At 41.2% G+C, this 18493-nt stretch overlaps 1 protein-coding gene across 1 annotated transcript in view; it reads right to left on the bottom strand.

Annotated features, from left to right (window-relative positions):
- Nucleotides 1–18493, bottom strand: part of CTTNBP2NL (CTTNBP2 N-terminal like) — a 38467-nt gene that overhangs the window by 15738 nt on the left and 4236 nt on the right. The window contains exon 2 of the mRNA XM_040998851.1: nucleotides 16005–16112. Coding sequence (XP_040854785.1) covers nucleotides 16005–16103 — 99 coding nt within the window. The 5' untranslated portion in view covers nucleotides 16104–16112. The remainder of the gene's footprint in view (nucleotides 1–16004; nucleotides 16113–18493) is intronic.

The following is an 18493-nucleotide window of genomic DNA, read 5'->3' as shown; positions in this document are numbered from 1 at the left end:
TTTCCTTTTTTTTTTTAAAGATTTATTTTATTTTTATTGGAAAGGCAGATATACAGAGAGGAGAGACAGAGAGGAAGGTCTTCCGTCCGATGATTCACTCCCCAAGTGGTCGCAATGGCTGGATCTGAGCCAATCCGAAGCCAGGAGCCTCTTCCAGGTCTCCCACACGGGTGCAGGGTCCCAAGGCTTTGGGCCGTCTTTGACTGCTTTCCCGGGCCGCAGGCAGGAAGCTGGATGGGAAGTGAGGCTGCCGGGATTAGAACTGGTGCCCATATGGGATCCCGGGCGTACAAGGTGAGGACCTTAACCACTTGCGTCATTGCGCCGGGACCAGTCTGTGAAAATTTCCCAGGCATCTGGATGGTCTTCAGGTGCTTTTATTGAAAACTAATGGCTACAGGGTACAGTATGTAGAGTTAGGAGATGGTGTGGGAATACAGACTTGACTACGTAAGAAGTAGCTCTTGGCCCTCAAGGCGCTTAAAACCTTATAGCAGCAAATGAACAAGTTGCCTCTGCTTTACCAATGTGTCCTAAACAGAATCATTCATGTTCATAGGAGCACAAGTAGAATGTGTTTGCTCAGGACTTTCTAAGACTCAGACTTTGGGTTCATCAGGAATAGGAAGGAAAGGGCCAGCCCTGGAAGTGGGTGGGTTCTGGCAGATAAATGGGACTATCAGCAAATTCATGAATCACAGGAAACAGTGGGGATGGGACACATCCCCAGACTTGTGTGTAAGCACTGCACGACAGGACCCAGCCCAGAGCCTGTAGCTGTGCAGGAGAGTTTAAGGCATCCCAGGGAACTTGGCAAACTTCATGATGTGCTCAGCCCCTTTCACGCTCTGTTATTGCCAGTGCAGAAACTAGCTTCAGTGTTAAAGTATTAAAAAAGACCTCACTATGATAGAAGTGGAAGGTATTTTTTCCCCCGCTCCAGGAGGGGCTTCTCTGAAGGGCGAATGTGAAGCCATAAAGTTTTGGGATGAGTTTAACTCTGGAACTGGTTTGAAGCAAGGTCCTTAAATTACACAGATTGATACCACACAGAGACATGATACGGCCCAAGTGGCCCAAGTGAAGACCCCGGGAAGAGATTCCTAGGTGGGCTGAAAAGGACAAAGTGGTCACTCTGGCAAGTTTTTTAAGGAATAGGAAAGTGAAGGGTGGGGAGAGAGCAGAGATGGGGTAACATGAACAAGGGGGCTCGTGCCACACGATGGTGGGAGCAAGCTGCCAAGGCAGGCAAACAGAAGTGAGGGCAGTGTAATCAAACTGACGTAAGACAGAGCTGAGTCCTATCTATGACACATTCAGAGCAAGAACTGGCCCATGTCACAGGTCAAGGGTTGGGAGGGCAATCTCTGTGGTCACGGCAGCCTCATGTATTTCATTTCAACCAATGGTAATGCAGACAGACCAGGGTTCAAATTAGGGAAAGAACATTTTCTCTAGAGAGCAAAATGGGTGGAGAGTAATAAAGATCCAGTGGCAGGAATCTAAATACTTGAGGCGTTACCTGCTTCCTCCTAGGATGCACCTTAGCAGGGAAGTGACACAGAAGCAGAGCTGAGACTCAAACGCAGGCAGATCTGAGCAGGACATAGGGATCCCACACAGCTCGTTAATCACCGAGCCAAAAAGCTCACTGTCACTAGGAAACGTTAAATGTCCCTAGATACCAACGGGATAATTAAGATCCTTTTCCCATTTGAATCCCAGCCCCCTAACAGAACTGGCCTTCTTCTGGGGCATCTGAGGCTTTGTTTCAGCACTGTCCTCGAATGACTCAGATCCAAGATGCACAAGACAGTCCTATGCCCGATGGAAGAGAGGAAGGACCCAAGACTGAGAAGTTTGAAAGGGAGATATTAAGAGAAAAGCACTTAGAGTTATCCATTTGGAAAACAAAAAGGGGATGACGAGGATTTAGTGAAAGCCAGAAATAAACAAAAAAGTTCCAAATGAAAACAAATAAAACCCACAGACAGAATATAAGTAAACACATTGTAAAAGGAGAGGTGCCTACTTCCCATCCAGCTCCCTGATTGTGGCCTGGGAAAGCGTCGAGGATGGCCCAAAGCCTTGCAACCCTGCACCCGCGTGGGAGACATGGAAAAAGTTCCTGGCTCCTGGCTTTGCATCAGCTCAGCACTGGCCGTTGCAGCCGCTTGGGGAGTAAACCAGCAGATGAAGTATATTTCTCTGTCCCTCCTTCTCTTTATAAATCTGATCTGCCCTTCCAATAAAAATAAATACATCATAAAAAAAACAACAACAAAAAACCAGAGTATTAGGAAGCTAGATCTACTGATGAGTGGAAAAGCAGTTAAGAGCTAAAGTCAAAATGTCTTAGAGGGGCCTGGTGAGGTAGCCTAGCGGCTAAAGTCCTTCCCTTGCATGTGGCAGGATCCCATATGGGCACTGGTTCTAATCCCGGGAGCCCTCCTTCCCATCCAGCTCCCTTCTTATGGGCTAGGAAAGCAATGGAAGATAGTCTAAGGCCTTGGGACCCTGCACCTGTGTGGGAGACCCAGAAGAGGCTCTAGGCTCCTGGCTCCGGATTGGCTCAGCTCTGGGTATTGCAGGACTTGGGGAGTGAATCAACAGACGGAAGATCTTCCTTTCTGTCTCTTCTCTCTGCATATCTGACGTTCCAAAAAATAAAATAAATATTTAAAAAAAATGTAAGAGGACAGACAGGGAACCACATTCAAAAAGATATTCTGGAAGCAGAGACAAGAGGTTTTGAAAATATGTGGAGTAACAAAAGGAAAAGGACAATCTGACATATTGAGCTCAGGTGAGTGGGTGGTTGGTGAAGCTGTCAATCAAACAGAGGGCACAGGACAAAGGTTGTTAGGGAAGGATGCTGAGATTGTGACATGGGGTATTTGGGTAAAAATGTCAAAAAAAAAAAAAAACCAAAAAACGCTGGGGTATATGGTTGTAGTGATAGGAGAAAAACCAAATCTTGGAGTTAACTATCTGTTGAAATCCATGGAACTGATGAAATCATGACAGAAAGGGGCCAGCACCCTATATGGGCTTCAGGTCAGGTCCTGGCTGCTCCATTCTGGTCCAGCTCCCTGCTGATGGGCTAGGAGAGCATCAGAGAAAAGCTCAAGTCCGTGGGTCCCTGTAGCCACATGGGAGACCTGGAAGAGGCTCTTGGCCATTTGGGGAGTGAACCAGCAGACGGAAGATCTCTCCATCTCTGCAAATCTGTCTTTCAAATAAAAATAAATAAATCTTAAAGAAGAAGAAGAAGGAGACTGAACAGGTGAAGATGAGACTGTGCTGAGAATAAGGTCCTGAAGGAGCATCTATTTTATGCAATCGAGTTCTGCTACATTATGCACTACATTATGCCAGGTACAGATACAAAACTGCCTAATAGGCTATTTTAGGACAACTGCTTATGGGGATGAAGCGATGGATCCCAGAAACTGAAGATACAGGAACTGTTTTAAAAGTAGTCTGACAAGGACAAGACAAGTCTGACACAGAAACCAAGGAGAAAGAAGCTTAAAAAGCAGGATGGTCAACACTGTTACATGCTGAAGAAAAAGTTACATAATCCAATGATGACCAGTCTTAGCAGGTTACTTATAATGTCAAACACTTGAATTTCAGTTGAATGCGGAACCCTAAGCAAATGAGTAATGAGAAACCAGAGGCAGCCGTACGAATGACATTTGAGAAGGAGCAGGATAGAGTGGCGGTTCAGAAGAAAGGCAGGACTGAGATTTTTTGAAAACAGTATACAGACAAGTCCAAATAGGCTTTAAGTCCAGGACAGCAACTGCAACAGCAGAAGGCAGAGTCAGGAGGAAGCAGGGAGACAGTGGGAAGAGGAGTCCAGGGATGAATGCTTCTCCTGAATAGGCTAATACAGGGAAAGAAGGTCTTATTAGAACTCCAGAACTTTCCCATCAGTAAGAGTCTTCAAAGTTTAATAATAGCAATACAACCCCAGTACTCATTTCTACCAACAAATTCAGTTTTTCGATAAGCAAACTGTTATGTTAGGTACTAGATTAAACTGAATATTTTTTGAGCAATGCATATCTTAGAACTCGCCAAGTGCAGCTTGAGTTCCCACGTCTGGGAAGCGATGGAATATTAAGAACCACACATACGAAACTTCAGGTGGGACAATGCTTCAAAGGTTGTAGGTTCCCTGCGCTAACACCAAAATCACTTGAAATTTCGATCATGTAGCTGATCATGCTTATGTAGTCTGTAAAGGAATCTGCTTCAGAAGAATAACATTTTAAATAGTCTACACAAAAGCAGATTTTGGGAAGTAGAAATTTGTTCTCTTGGGGAAAAAAAATTTCAGGATACAGAAGCAGTAAGTCCATTACACTACACTCACTAACTATATTCTAAAATTAGCAGAGATCTGAGGTGGACATTTTGCATTCAAGTTAAGGTGCTGTTTGGGATGCCAGCACCCAACACTGGAATGCCTGGATTTGAGTACTGGCTCCAGCTCCTAATGCTGAGGTTTTTGCCATTCATGTGGGAAACCTGGACTGAGTTTTGGGCCTGTTGCCTTAACCTGGCCCAATCCTGGCTGTTGTGGCATTTGGGAAATGTGATCAGAACATGGCAGATCCATATCTCTGCCTTTCAAATAAATTTAAAAAATAGAGATTTATATGAAAAGTATAAACTTCTTATATGACAGTAAAGCTTTTCCCCAGCTCCTAGCTTAAAACCATATCTCTCACAATAATAACTTTAACTTCTTCATTACTAAGTGAATATTTTCTTATAAAAATCTTAACTATAAAGTACTAAAGTTCTTTCTGACCATAAACCAATGCTCTTTCCTCTCTAAAAGGTCTTAGTGATTTGGGTGTGCTTCTGCGCCATTTCTAAGAATATATAATGTGTGTGATTATATATGAATATCTTGTAAAACCATTTTGCTTTCACTTATGGTCTTAGAGTGCTTTCTGAGTCAATAGATAGCTTTTCTCTTCATTAAAGACAGGTATTACGTATCAATGATGTTTCTTTAACCAGATTTTATCGATAGACATTTAGTTTATTTGCAGTTTTCTTTCATCTGTTGATTCACTCTCCAAATGGCTTCAAAGGCCAGGATTGAGCCAGGGCCATGAGTTGCATCTGGGTCTCCCATGTGGATGGCAGAGCCCAATGTTGGGCCTTCTGCTGCTTTCCCAGGCCATTAGGAGGTAGCGGGATCGGAAGTGGGGTAGCTTCGAATCAAATCAGTGCCCGTACAGGATGCCGGCGCTGCAGGTAGCTTTACCTTCTGGGTAACAGCACTGGCCCCAGCGGTGAACAGCCTTGTGCACATATGAGAAAAGCTTCAAAAAACAGAACACTATTACAGTGTGGCTTCTAAAGAAATAATCTCTCATGTAATGAAATTCCCAATGCAATCTAAAAAAAGCGCTTTCTTTCTATAAAGATTTTCAATAAGCATCACAAGGGGGTTTCCTCCTTTCTTCCAAAATATTCTTGTAACTAGCTGAACTGAAGCATTAAGTAGGGATCAGTTTTAGTTTTAAATGCAAGGTCTATGTTTTCTTTTGCTTCTCTTTCCAGGGGAATCTAGAAATATCCTCTGATTAATTCCAAATCACAGGGCCAACATATACAAGGGAGACACAATAAGCGGAACTCAAAGTAACAGGAATAAGCTGTTTCCCTTTTTTATTTGTTTTAGTTTCAGCCTGAATAAATGAGGCTATAAATTTTTTCTGAAATCTCTGGCTGCTGGAGAACTGTGTGTTCTCATTTTATAAGCTGAGTTGCCCCTCTTTTTTCCCCAAAAAGGTGTAACTCCCCTCCAGTTAAAAGTCCCCAGGAAGAAGTCAGTTAAACAAGAAATATGATTTTTCATCTGGCACCTTCACTTTCAAAACCCCAAAATGCTAATTTTGAAAATGTTCACGATGGATAAGATGTGACAAAAAGTTAGACAGCAAATAGGCAATACCAAAGAACTATTTTTATGAACTAGTTGTTACATATGGGATTCAATGTTTTTCTAAATAGAAAAAAGATGCTTAATCACTTAAGAATGCAGTCTTTCGTTCATAAAGCCTCAATTTAAGAAGCACCGTGTACATACATGCCTGTCTGTATGAAGAGTAGCACCTGCTTCTTTGGGCTCTTCTCTGCTGGTGTGGCCACTGCTGACCTGGAGACTTTTCTCTTGCTAAGCTCACGCTCCCTCCAGGGCATACCACTCTCAAGGGAACCATGCCAAGAGGAAGGAAGGAAGGGCCTTTGTGAGATGTATTTCTGGCTTCGCCAGTGCCAACTTCATCTGTTTTTCTCCCCTATGCAAACTGTTCTATAACTTATTTTTCCACTTATATCTGGGAGACTGTTCTGTGTTATACACAAAGATCTATTCTCATTCTCTTTAACATTTTATTGCACAATCATTCCACAATTTACTTTATCAGACCTGTACTAACAGACACTAAAGTTGCTCCTAGCATTCTGTTTCTCTGAATAATGTGCAACAGATATCCTTGCACATAAACTCTATAGCATAGGTCTAAGAACATACATAGTGTTTTTAAATTTAGTGACAGGGCCGGCATTGTGGCATAGAGAGTCAAGCCGCTGCCTGTGATACATCCCGTACTGGAGTGCTGCTTTGAGTCTCAGTTGTTCCACTCCTGCTCAAGCTCCCTGGTAAAGTACTTGGGAAAACCGTGGAAGACTGTCCAAATATTTGGGCCCCTGTCACCCTTCTGGGAGATGCAGATGTAATTCCTGGCCCCAGCACCAATCATTGTGGCCATTTTGGGGTGTGAGGCAGCATATGAGAGATCGCACTCTGCCCTTCCTTCTCCCTCTCTCTGCAGCTCTGCCTTTTAAATAAATACATAGATATTTTAAAAACAGATTTTAAAATAGAGTTAAAAATGTATGAAAATGTGGGATTCTCTTCACCTTCATGGTGCAGTCCATAGAGGAGTATGTATTTTACCTTTTTATTGTCAGATCTTTTTGTTCACTTAGCTGAGCAAGGTTTACCTAACACATACTATTTGGAATTACAAACAAAACAAAACAAAACAAAACAACAAAAACAAAACAAAACAAAAAAACCTCTAGTATCTTCATATTAGAGTATGCATAAAATAAGTGTTTACTTTTCCCTAAATTCAAGGTTTTCCTGTCCTTAAAACATTTATCAGAGAGAGAGAAAGAGAGCCTATGTGGCTGAACATGCCAGGGCAGGGCCTGGAGTCAAAGCCAGGAGCAGGGGGCTCAGTTCAGGTCTGCCACAGCCACCTTCCCGGGGTGTGCATCAGCAGGAAGCTGGAATCAGGAACCTGGGGATAATTCTGGCAGAAGATGTGCAAAGGTTTGTACACTGAAAACTAAAAGCTCCGCTGACAGAAATTACGGAAGACAAATGCTGAGTTACACCACGGTCATGAATAAGGAAACTGATGTTATTCTCCTCAATGTGATCCACACATTCAATGCAATTCCAACCTAAATCCAACTGAGAAGTTGATTCTAAAATTAACGAGATAAAACCAGGAGTGAAGAAAATGACTTTTAAGAAGAAGGTAAGTAGGAAGACTAACACTACCTGAATTTAGGCTTACAAGGCCATGACAGTCGAGAGCATACAGCATTAGCGTCAAAGCAGACAAGGTTCAGAAACAAGCCTAGGAAGAGAGGGATGACCATGACACACACGGCCATGACGGTTTTCAACAAAGAGCGAGAACAACTGAATATTCATCTGCATACACACACACACACACACACACTGTAGACTTAAGTGTACAACGTAAAATTCCAAGAATCACTGGAAAACCAAACAAAAAAGGAAGAAATTTAACCCACAAATATTTTTTAATGAATTAGACTTTATTAAGATGAAAAACTGCTTTTCAAAACACAGAATCAAAAGAACAAAGATACAGATCTTTCTTTTTTTTCCCCCCCTTAAAAGTAGGGGAAGAAAATGGAGAAACGGACAGTCAGGCAGAGCTCTCATCACTGGTTCATGCCCAGTTGCTTTCAGTGGAAAGGGATAGGTGAGGCCAAAGCCAGAAGCTGGGAACTCAATCTGAGTGTTTCAAATGACTGACAAAGATGCAAGCACCCAAGCCATCACCTGCTGCCTCCTGGTGCAGCTGGCAGGAAGTTGTGCTCGGGGACAGCGCCAAGGCTGAGACCTGGGACTAGCTCAATGCCTACACATCCAAGACAGTATCTCCACCATTCTCCTGACCACCTGCACACCATCCCCAACCACACTGAACAAGACGCATTTGCTCTTTCCTGATCTAAATTATGACTAATTTTTGTTTAAAATCTTTTTTTAAAACTAATAAATATTTAATGCATTTATTCTCTACAACAAATGATGCCTTTAAATAGGTATATATCATGGAATGGTCAAATCTAATTAATATAAGCATTACCTCACATGTTAAGGTTTTTTTTAATGGTTCAAAGACTTCAACTCTGAATGATTTTGGAATACACAAATAATTGACTGTACAGTTAATCTAACAGTTAACCATCTTAACTGTAAAAAGAATAGTTAGAAGAGAATGAAGTAATAATAATAATAACAATAATAATAAAAAGAGAATGAAATAAGCCACACCATATTGGGAGAAAACATTTGCAGGGCACTTATCTGATAAACTTGCTTTTAGAACTCAATAATGAGATGACAAACAATTCAATTAAAAAATATGAGCAGAAGGTTCTAACAGGTATTTCACCAAAGAAAAAATACAAATGGCAAATAAATACATGGAAAGATATCACCATAATTAGTTAGTGGGGAAATGCAAATTAAAATCACAGAGAGTTATTATACAACTATTAAAAATTAAAAAGACTGGCCATACCAAATGTTGATGAAGACATAGAATAACTGGAATGGCACAAGCATGTTGGAAAACACACCTACTATAAAAGAGTAATTCCGTTCCTAGATACTTATCCCAAAGAAACAAAAGTGTTCATTAAAAAATTTTATTTATGAATGTTCATGGCAGCTTTATTTGAGATAGACTGAAATGAAGAAAAGCAACAGATGAACTGTGAAATACTAAAAAGAAATGAGCCATCAATACATACAACATGATGAGTATCAATTATGATGAATGAAAACTTCAGGCAAAAATAACAAAATTCTGATAGATGCGAGCTAATCTCCAGTGCCCAAGAACAGGTCAACTGTCTGGCAGCAAGGTGCAGCGGCCTGGAGAGAGGCAGCGCGGGTTACAAGGGTGCACAAGGCAAGCTTCAGAGGCAATGAATACACTTGTTGCCTTTACTGAAACAATGGCTTCACAGAAGATTTTGTGTGTAAAAACTTATCAATTTATATAAATCAAACATGCAGTTTACTGCATATCAATCATACTTTATAAAGATGCATTTATTTATTTTTTTTAAATTGAATTCATGTTTAATAATTACAGGCACCGTGCCCCACCCCTGCCCAGGCAGCAGCAGGGGTGGTGCAGGGGCTGGGGCATATGCCCCCAGCAGCGAGGACAGCAGTCCCAAAGAGTGATTTTCAGAAAATAAAAAAGGACCCCAGGGGCAGGCGGTGGTGTCCCCCTGCAAGACACACCAAATTTCAAGACTTTATATATAATATAGCTCTGTGCCCCAGATAGATGCATTTAAAAACCAAAAAATTAACAATATGCCAAATCTAGCAACAGAGGAATAAACAATTGAAATTAACAGACAAAAAAAAAATGCCCAAAAACCAATTCTGCAAAAAAGACCTCTCCAGTATGGCTACGAAGTCTGTTTTCATTGTACAACTAGCAGGGAGTGGAGCCAGTGTGGTGGTACAGCGGGAAAATGCACCAGCTGAGGTGCTGCCCTTTGGGCACTGCTTCAAGGTTCAGCTGTTCCACTTCCCATCCAGCTTCTGCTAACACACCTGGGAAAATGGCAGAAGATGGCCCATGTGTCTGGGCCCCTGCACCCACATAGGGGATTTAGATGAAGCTCCTGGCTGGTGGTTTCGGTCTGACCAAGCCCATTTGGGGAATGAATCAGCACATGGAAGATCTCTGTCTCTCAGTCTCCTTTCTCTATAACTCTGCCTTTCACATAAATAAATCTCAGAGAGAGAGAGAGAACTATTAATGTAATATCTGTCCATTCCCCAGTGTACACCTGTAATCCTTCAGCTGTATGAAAATAAATACATGCTTTTAGTTATGGGGGTGAGGCTTGAGCAATTCAAAACCACCAACGCCCTAAAGGCATAAAAGCATCACCAGTAACAACTAACACTTAATGGGAAAGTAGGAACACCCACCTTCTTCTATTTCTAGATGAATGGACTTTAAAACTTGTGTTCTAATAGCAATAACTAACAGTGAATGTGAACCAGTACCGCAATTAGTATTTACTCTCATTTAGCTCTAATAATAGACAAACATTTTGCAGATAAAGCTTACAGGGTAAATTGATTTGTCTGAAATCTACCACAATTAAGTGCAGAGCTTCTGTTCTTATAACTGAATGTTCTTGTAAATAGTTTTATAATTATCTTTATGGCTTTTTCCTGAAAATATAGTGTTTCATGTATGGACTTTATTTAATAAAGAACAGGAATAAGATACCAATCACTTCACCTACAAAAAAACACACTGTGTTGTGGCACCATGCATTAAGCAACCCTGGTTGCTGAAAAACATCCTCACAAGTTAAACCTGTGGGGTGACATATTACATTGTCTAGCACTCCAAATACATTTCTACTTGGTCATGTCTATAATATTTCTGCCTGCAAATTTTCTTGCTTATAAAGTTTTGCAATGGTCTTTGGCCCGAAACTATAGAGTTCTATCCTAGGCTTCAAAAGAGTTTTACCTGTTCTATGATTGAGGCATGCGTGGAAAGGAAGTCAAGATTCTTTAAGCTAATTTTACATGCAAGTTGTAATTATTTATCATTTGTCATTGTATGAGCAATTTAAGAATGCTTTTATATAAAACGATCACACAGGGCTGGTACTGTGGTACAATGTGCTAAGTAAGTCACTGTTTGCAATGCCATCATCCAGCGTCCCATATTGGAGTGCCAGTTTGAGTTCCACCTGTTCCACTTTTCATTCAGCTCACTGCTGACGGACCTGGGAAAGCAGTGAAAGATGGGTCCAGGTATTTTTAGGGTTTTGCATCCATGTGGGAGATCTAGAGGAAGCTCCTGGCTCTGGTCTGGCTCAGTCCCAATTGTTATGGCCAGTTGGAAAGGGAACTAGTGGATGGGTCATTTCTTTCTGCCTCTTTTCCTCTCATTCTGCCTTATAAATAAACAAATCTTTTTAAAAATTGATACCATAATTGCATGACAGATTCTATGTGATTGCAGCTAAGTGGTATTCTAAGTGTCTAAGACACGCAGCTATAAAATACCCAGTCTGACAGATTCAAAAGAAAACTACTTAACCTCAGTTTTATTAGCAGGAAAATCTATATCCAGAATTTTAAAATGGCTGTTGATTAAGGTTCTCTCATTCTCTTCTGGGGTGGTCACAAACCATTCCCTAGCCTCTCCTGGCTCTCTCACTGAACTGTGTGGTTCTCCCCCTCTTCTCTGGCTTCTCCCACACAGTCACCAATAATGTAATTTGCTCTCACTAAACAGGGGATTTTTATCATACTCTCATTCAGAAAGTAGCTGAAGGGAAAGACTTTTACAAAGACCTTTTTCTCTGACATGATCCTTCTAAAACAGAAAAACAAGCCATATCAAGTTTAATGGGGACCAAACACAATATAAATGGTCTCTGTAACAAACAGACTTCAAAAACAACAGAAATAATATTAGATTATTTCCTACTGGCTTCCCTGGGTCTGTGCCAAACATCCCTTGGCTGCCACAGAGGTGGCTTTGGGGTAGAAAGAGAACATGACTACGAGGACCCTACAAGGGTACAGCTGCAATCTGTTCTTGGCAGAAATTCTGGAAAGATGAATCAAACTTTTTTTTTTCCACAATTCTAACTTAATAGGCAGGATCCACTTACAAACTAGGGGGACTTTATAGTATGTCACTAAAGAAATCTAACCTTCTTTGTGTGACCTATTACTCATTGAAAAGAGGCAATGAACCACATGGTTTTGTTCAGATACAAACTGAAGAACAGATTTTAAATCCAGGAAAAAAAATCTATTTTGACAGTGAGGAGAAAAAGAACAAGAAAAGCTTTTTAAAATGAAAACAAAAGAGAAAGAGAAAACCAGTCATTGATAGTTAAAACAAAGACCAAAACCTTCTCTAAAAGCATGACTTAAAAAATGAATACTGAAAGAAAAAAAGAAAAAAAAAAGTTTCCACATGAGACCAAACAGTTCAACAGGTATTTGTTGCTAAGCAAAAGCTATGTGATTCAGTAACATCTTGATATGTTTCATAACCAACCAACCAAGCAAAAAAGTAGTCCTGCAGATCACCTTAGCTTAAGGAATCCAACATGGCAGCTGCTGTCCTCAAATGCAGCTGCCACCAATTTCATCGGCGACAGATTCAAGGTGTGTCACCTTGGGTGCGGCTATTCATTTCACCAAAACTGCACAGAGTGTAAGCATCAGTCTACCTCTACCATCTGCAGACTGTATGCAAACTATGTAACAGTTGTGCCTGTTTCAGAATGGCCTCTTCCATCAAAATGCTTCCTTAGTCACAGCTCTTCACCTCTTGAGCTGCTCCTTCAGCTGGTTAGAAGCTGACTACACTCACTAGAATTGGATTCATGCAGAAAAAAAGCAGATCTCAGGAAAACATGTGCAATACACATCTCAGCATCTGCCCACAGGAAAACCAGGAGGCGGCATGTCACACAGCAAGGAAGATCCAGCTGCACAACATCCGCTCTGAAATCAGTGTTTTAGAGCAACAGGCTGCAACGGCAGTTATTTCATTTGTTCCATAAACATTTATTGAGTATCGGTCTGGCAGGGACTATGCTGAGTGCTGATCATGGAATGACTGGGTGCTCTCGGTCCATACAATTTCTATGGCTGAAAAGTGGCGGTCATCCTGATAGAACCATAAAAGAGACAAGAATGTCATCCTCTCACTTTTCCATACAGGCAGCCATTGTCCCTCCCCACACCGATCATGAAGGAACGGAGGCAGATGGGAAGCAGGAGAAGGAAATGAGAACAGGCACTAGGGGTGAAGCTTAGGCACAGCTCAAACTACACCCAATTCAAACAAAGATGGGCTAAGTAAGGGAAGAGTATCCTGAGTTAAGGTCAAGCCTACTGGCAATACTAATGGAACTCAATTATGAGAAATTGAATAGGATTTTCATGAATTTACAGGGAAGGATAAAGAAACCTCTAAGAGTGACAGAGGAAAGGTCCATGAAAGTGGCTAAAAAACCAGCTGCTGTTTACTTTTATCCATGTCGACAAGGCGGATCATCAAAAACTCAGCACTGCTCAGAACACATCAGAGACAGCCATCAAACAACCAGCAACCACTGAGTGCTTGTCAGACAGGTAGTATGTAACATAATGCTGACAGGATAGAAATAAAAGGGTAAAAATAAATGAATCCTACACCACTGTAGAATTTGCAATGTTATGCAAACTAGAAAGTGTTTTATATAAATGTGTTTTAACAATGTATCCTTGGGCCCGGTGTAGCAGCCTAGTGGCTAAAGTCCTTGTCTTGCAGTCGCTGGGATCCCATATGGTCACTGGTTCTAATCCCGGCAGCCCCGCTTCCCATCCAGCTCCCTGCTGTGGCCTGGGAAAGCAGTCAAGGATGGCCCAAAGCCTTGGGACCCTGCACCTGCGTGGGAGATCTGGAAAAAGTTTCTGGCTCCTGGCTTCGGATTGGCTAAACTCAGGTTGTTGCAGCCATTTGGGGAGTAAACCGGAGGACAGAAGATCTTCCTCTCTGTCTCTCCTCTTCTCTGTATATCTGACTTTCCAATAAAAATGAGTAAATTGTAAAAAAAAAAAAAAAAAAAAAAAAAAAAAAATTCTTACAAAAAAATAATGTATTCTCAATACAGATTAGGAAGTTATGTTCTAGACAGGCTGAGTAACTTGATGAAGAACAGTTACGCATAGTGGCATGATGAGCAGAACTCAGCAGAGGACTGGAACATATGCAACCAGACACCTGTCAAGGCCATCCATGTGTGGTCCCCAAGAAAGCCATAAGGCAGCGTCTACGTTTCCATGTTAGAAAGGAACTGCCTCACAGACTCTGGAAGATCAGAACCACTGCACAGTACTTACTACGCATGAAAACACAGCCAGAGAAAACAAAAAAAGCAGTAGTTACCCCAAGACATACCAGATAAAAATGCCAGTTTTTTTTAGTTGGCTTTAAAAAAATACATTTTTAAAAAAAGATTTATTTATTTTTATTACAAAGTCAGATATACAGAGAGGAGAAGAGACAGAGAGGAAGATCTTCCATCCAATGATTCATTCCCCAAGCGACCGCAATGGCTGGTTCTGCGCCAATCCCAAGCCGGGAACCAGGAACCTCTTCCGGGTTTCCCACAGGGGTGCAGGGTCCCAAAGCTTTGGGCCGTCCTCGACTGCTTTCCCAGGCCACAAGCAGGGAGCTGGATGGGAAGTGGGGCTGCTGGGATTAGAACTGGGGCCCATATGGGATCCCAGGTCTTTCAAGGCAAGGACTTGAGCTGCTAGGCCACGCCACTGGGCCCAAAAAAACACAGTGTTTTACTTTAAATAATTTCGATAAATTGAAACTTTATTTTGAGTACAATTATCATCTCAGAGTAATCCAATAAAAGACTACAGAGATACAACTAAATGAACGGGTATAACCTAAATCAGTGTGGAAATGGAAAAAAAATAAAAGAAAACTAAAGATACAACTTTTAGACTGATGGAATTACGATTCCTTATAAAGGACTATACCATTGCAGTAAAATGGTAACAAATGCAAACAAGAAAACCGCCTGTTTGGGGGTGGGAGCTTGTGGGGGGAAATCCCAGTCTATACGATATTGTACTGCATAATCCAAAAATTCAATATATATATATATATATATAAGATACAGCTTTCTTTATGAACTCAATTATTGACTACCTTACTGATTTCCTAAGGTCCCCAAGAATAACAGTGAGAAAATGTTCTTTGTTGCTACAAAAGAATCTTCAACAAAATGACTTCATATGAAAATATGTGTGTTCCTTCTATTCAACAAGGAGTTAGGAAAATTTTGTGCAGTGTGAAAACTTACTTCTGAAACCTTTCATTAAGTGAACTTTAAGATCAACTGGGCTGACTTAGTTGCGCCTTGCAGGAGCGACTCTTTCCAGCACGCTTACACTGCACCTCTCTGCTCGGCTCTCCTTTCCTTTTGGGAAGATCATATTCCCACCATACACATGGTTACCCTTAAAGTCTTTTCTTTCCTACCCAAATATGCTGTCAAGGCAGACTGGGAGAACCACTTGTTTAAGCAGAAAGGATTCATGACACTCGAAAAGATTTACACACTCCGGTATCCCTTCACTCAGACCTTAAGAGTTTTCATATTCTTCCTCCCCGCTTTTGCCTCGACACACGTCCGATGTCCCCCACCCCTGCACCCTAACGAATATCAAACACTTCAACAAAAGAAAGAGTTCTTAATCTGGTGTCTGGAGAGTCCATGGATACTTTCTTGGGGTCCTTGATCTGTCAGGCATTATATCCTGATTGGGTAAACATGGGTGCATTTATCTTAGAGTTTTCAGGAAGCTCTGGCAGGAGCCAACATTCAAAAACCGCTGAGGCTTGCTAAACTGAAAGAATGGGGTTTCAGGTCTAGACTTCCCAAAGAGAGAACAGGAAGTATTGAAGGGGTGGAAAGGCTTCACCAGGGCCCCCGAGTTATAGCACAGGGGTGGCTGCCTCCAGGAAGCATCACTAGGGGTCCCCTTCCCCTGCAATGGGGACTGCTACAACACCTTAGTAGAGCAACTGATCGCCCATGAAACGAGGACATACCTTTAAAGCTTCTATCACAAGGTCCCTTGCTTCGAGCTCTCCTTCAAGAATACTGAATAGCGTCAGGAGTTCAGGCTTGCTGAGTTTTTCCAGATTCATTCTGTCAGCCTGAAACAAAGACAGTCATCAGATAATCTACAGAAGGCAGGGTTGATCTGATAAAACCAAAGGGAAAAAAAGGAGACTAACAAGAGCAATGATTGCAGTCTGGATTACTGTAAGAGGAGTTATAACACAGTAGCTTTCCATGGTTCATCATAAACTGAACAGTAAGAGAAAATAAAACTCACTTGTGTTACTGACCCCCTCACCACTCAAAAAGCACAACTTTGGTCATCTTCATTTGGGCACATTTACTAATGAACACTCAAGGTCTCTGAAAGAATTGGTCATGCATTTTGTTCACCAGAAGTTCATGTAATAGTGTTACAATGAATACCAACCATTAACTGAAGAATTGTGAGATCATGCAAGATCTCCCAATTTCAGATAAGGAAATTCCGAAGCAGTGTACAAAACATTCTGACATCCCACTTTAATTGGTTAAAATGAAATTGGAAATGCTGTCTGAGATGAAGATTGGTGGGAATAAAGGAGAAAATTTTCTTTTCAATTGTCTATTTTCACAGCAGCAATCACAATATTTGTACTCTGCATAGTAAAACAGATTTGAATACAATAACATACAAGTCTATTCTTACAAAAAACTTCTTAAAATACTTTGTTTAAGCATCTTAATTGGCAAGGCAATTACAAACTGAATTCAACTTCATTCAACTTACATTTCTACCAACCATCTTTTGAAATAGCTGCTAAAGGCAAATTGGCACAAACTCACTCCTTTTTTTGTTTGTTTTTTGTTTTTAAAGATTTATTTATTTATTGGAAAGTCAGATACAGAGAGGAGTAGAGACAGAGAGGAAGATCTTCCATCCGATAACTCACTCCCCAAGTGAGCGCAACGGCCGATGCTATTCCAATCCAAACCAGGATCCATGAACCTCCTCCCAGTATCTCACACGAGTGCAGGGTCCCAAAGCTTTGAGTCATCCTTGATTGCTTTCCCAGGCCACAAGCAGAAAGCCGGATGGGAAGCAGGGCCACCGGGATTAGAACGTGCATCCATATGGGATCTCGGCGCTTTCAAGGCGAGGACCTTAGCTGCTAGGCCACGCTGCCGGGTCCCAAACTCACTCCTTTCTATAGATTAATTTCTCGCAGGCCAAACACACACTCATACCTGCAATAAATCTCAGGGCCTTCAGATCAGTGTGTGGGCACAGACACATTTCACCATCTGCAAAGTAGTGCAACTGCTGTTTCCCCTCACCCACTTTCTACTTCCACATTGCCATTCTCACATAGTTCCCCTGAAATTGAGTGACAACATGACAAGTTCACACACCTTCTGGAACTACTCCTTACCAAGTTGTGGAGGCACACAGAATGCTTTCTGATTCCTTCCAGAGCCACTGCCTTTACATAAAGAGAACATGGACAGAATGCAAGCTTCACTACTTTCACTGTTTCAGAACATGACACACAAGATTTTTTATCACACAGTAAAACAGCCTCAGTGTGACCTAAGTTTTAATAGTTAACTTTGTGAAGTCTCTCAACTAGTAAGTGATTCTCACTTTGGTATTTGAGGCGTGCCTCATAACAATTATTTTTTTTACTTCTTTTTAAAATTATTATCACTTTATGATACAGTCCCATAGGCCTTGGGATTTCCCTTATCCCCTCCCCAATTTCCTTCCCTCCCACTGAATTTCCCTATGTTATTACTGTAGTATAGTTCTTTATACGCAGTCATAGGTCCATCATTGCAGGCATGGACAATGGCAGAGAGTCCAGCATTCTATTGTCAAAATATAGTTAACAATTCTATTGGGAGTCCATCTTTGATCTGGAAGTAGAGATGCATACTGCATTGTATCCTCACATCTGGATATAACAGTCTCCATTACATAGTTACCATACATCCCCTTGAATGAAAAGCCATAAAACAAGATCAATAATAGGAAGAAAAAAGAAATTAGCAGTGCCTTGAAGTTAACATGCTACTGGATGACTGATGTTTCACTGAAGAAATTAAAAAGAAAATCAAGAACTTTCTTGAAGAAAATGATGCTACTGTATGATCTATGAGTCACTGAAAAAAATGAGTTTTTGAAGAGATGAAACAAAAAAAATCAAATCCATGAGATACAGTTTCTGCTGATCTTTGTTAGTGGTATGTGTCTCCTGTAGGCAACAAATAGATGGGTTTTGCTTTTTAATCCAGTCTACTAATCTATGATGTCTGATTGATGTATTTAAGCCACTTACATTCAGGGTTGATACGAATGGGTAGTAATTTGGTTATGTCATTTTAGGATTGGGTTGTTCATTGATTTACTCTTCTGTTGTTACCTTGCTGGAATGTTCTTCACATTCGTCTTTGGTTTTGGTGGGCGCTATTCCTTTTCTCTGTCAAGAGAACATCT

This window comes from Ochotona curzoniae, unplaced genomic scaffold (genome assembly GCF_017591425.1).
Source record: "Ochotona curzoniae isolate NIBS_2020 unplaced genomic scaffold, NIBS_Ocur_1.0 scaffold_1037, whole genome shotgun sequence".
Taxonomy (NCBI): domain Eukaryota; kingdom Metazoa; phylum Chordata; class Mammalia; order Lagomorpha; family Ochotonidae; genus Ochotona; species Ochotona curzoniae.
Note: the sequence above shows the minus strand (reverse complement) of the source record. Positions and strands in the feature narration are given on the sequence as shown.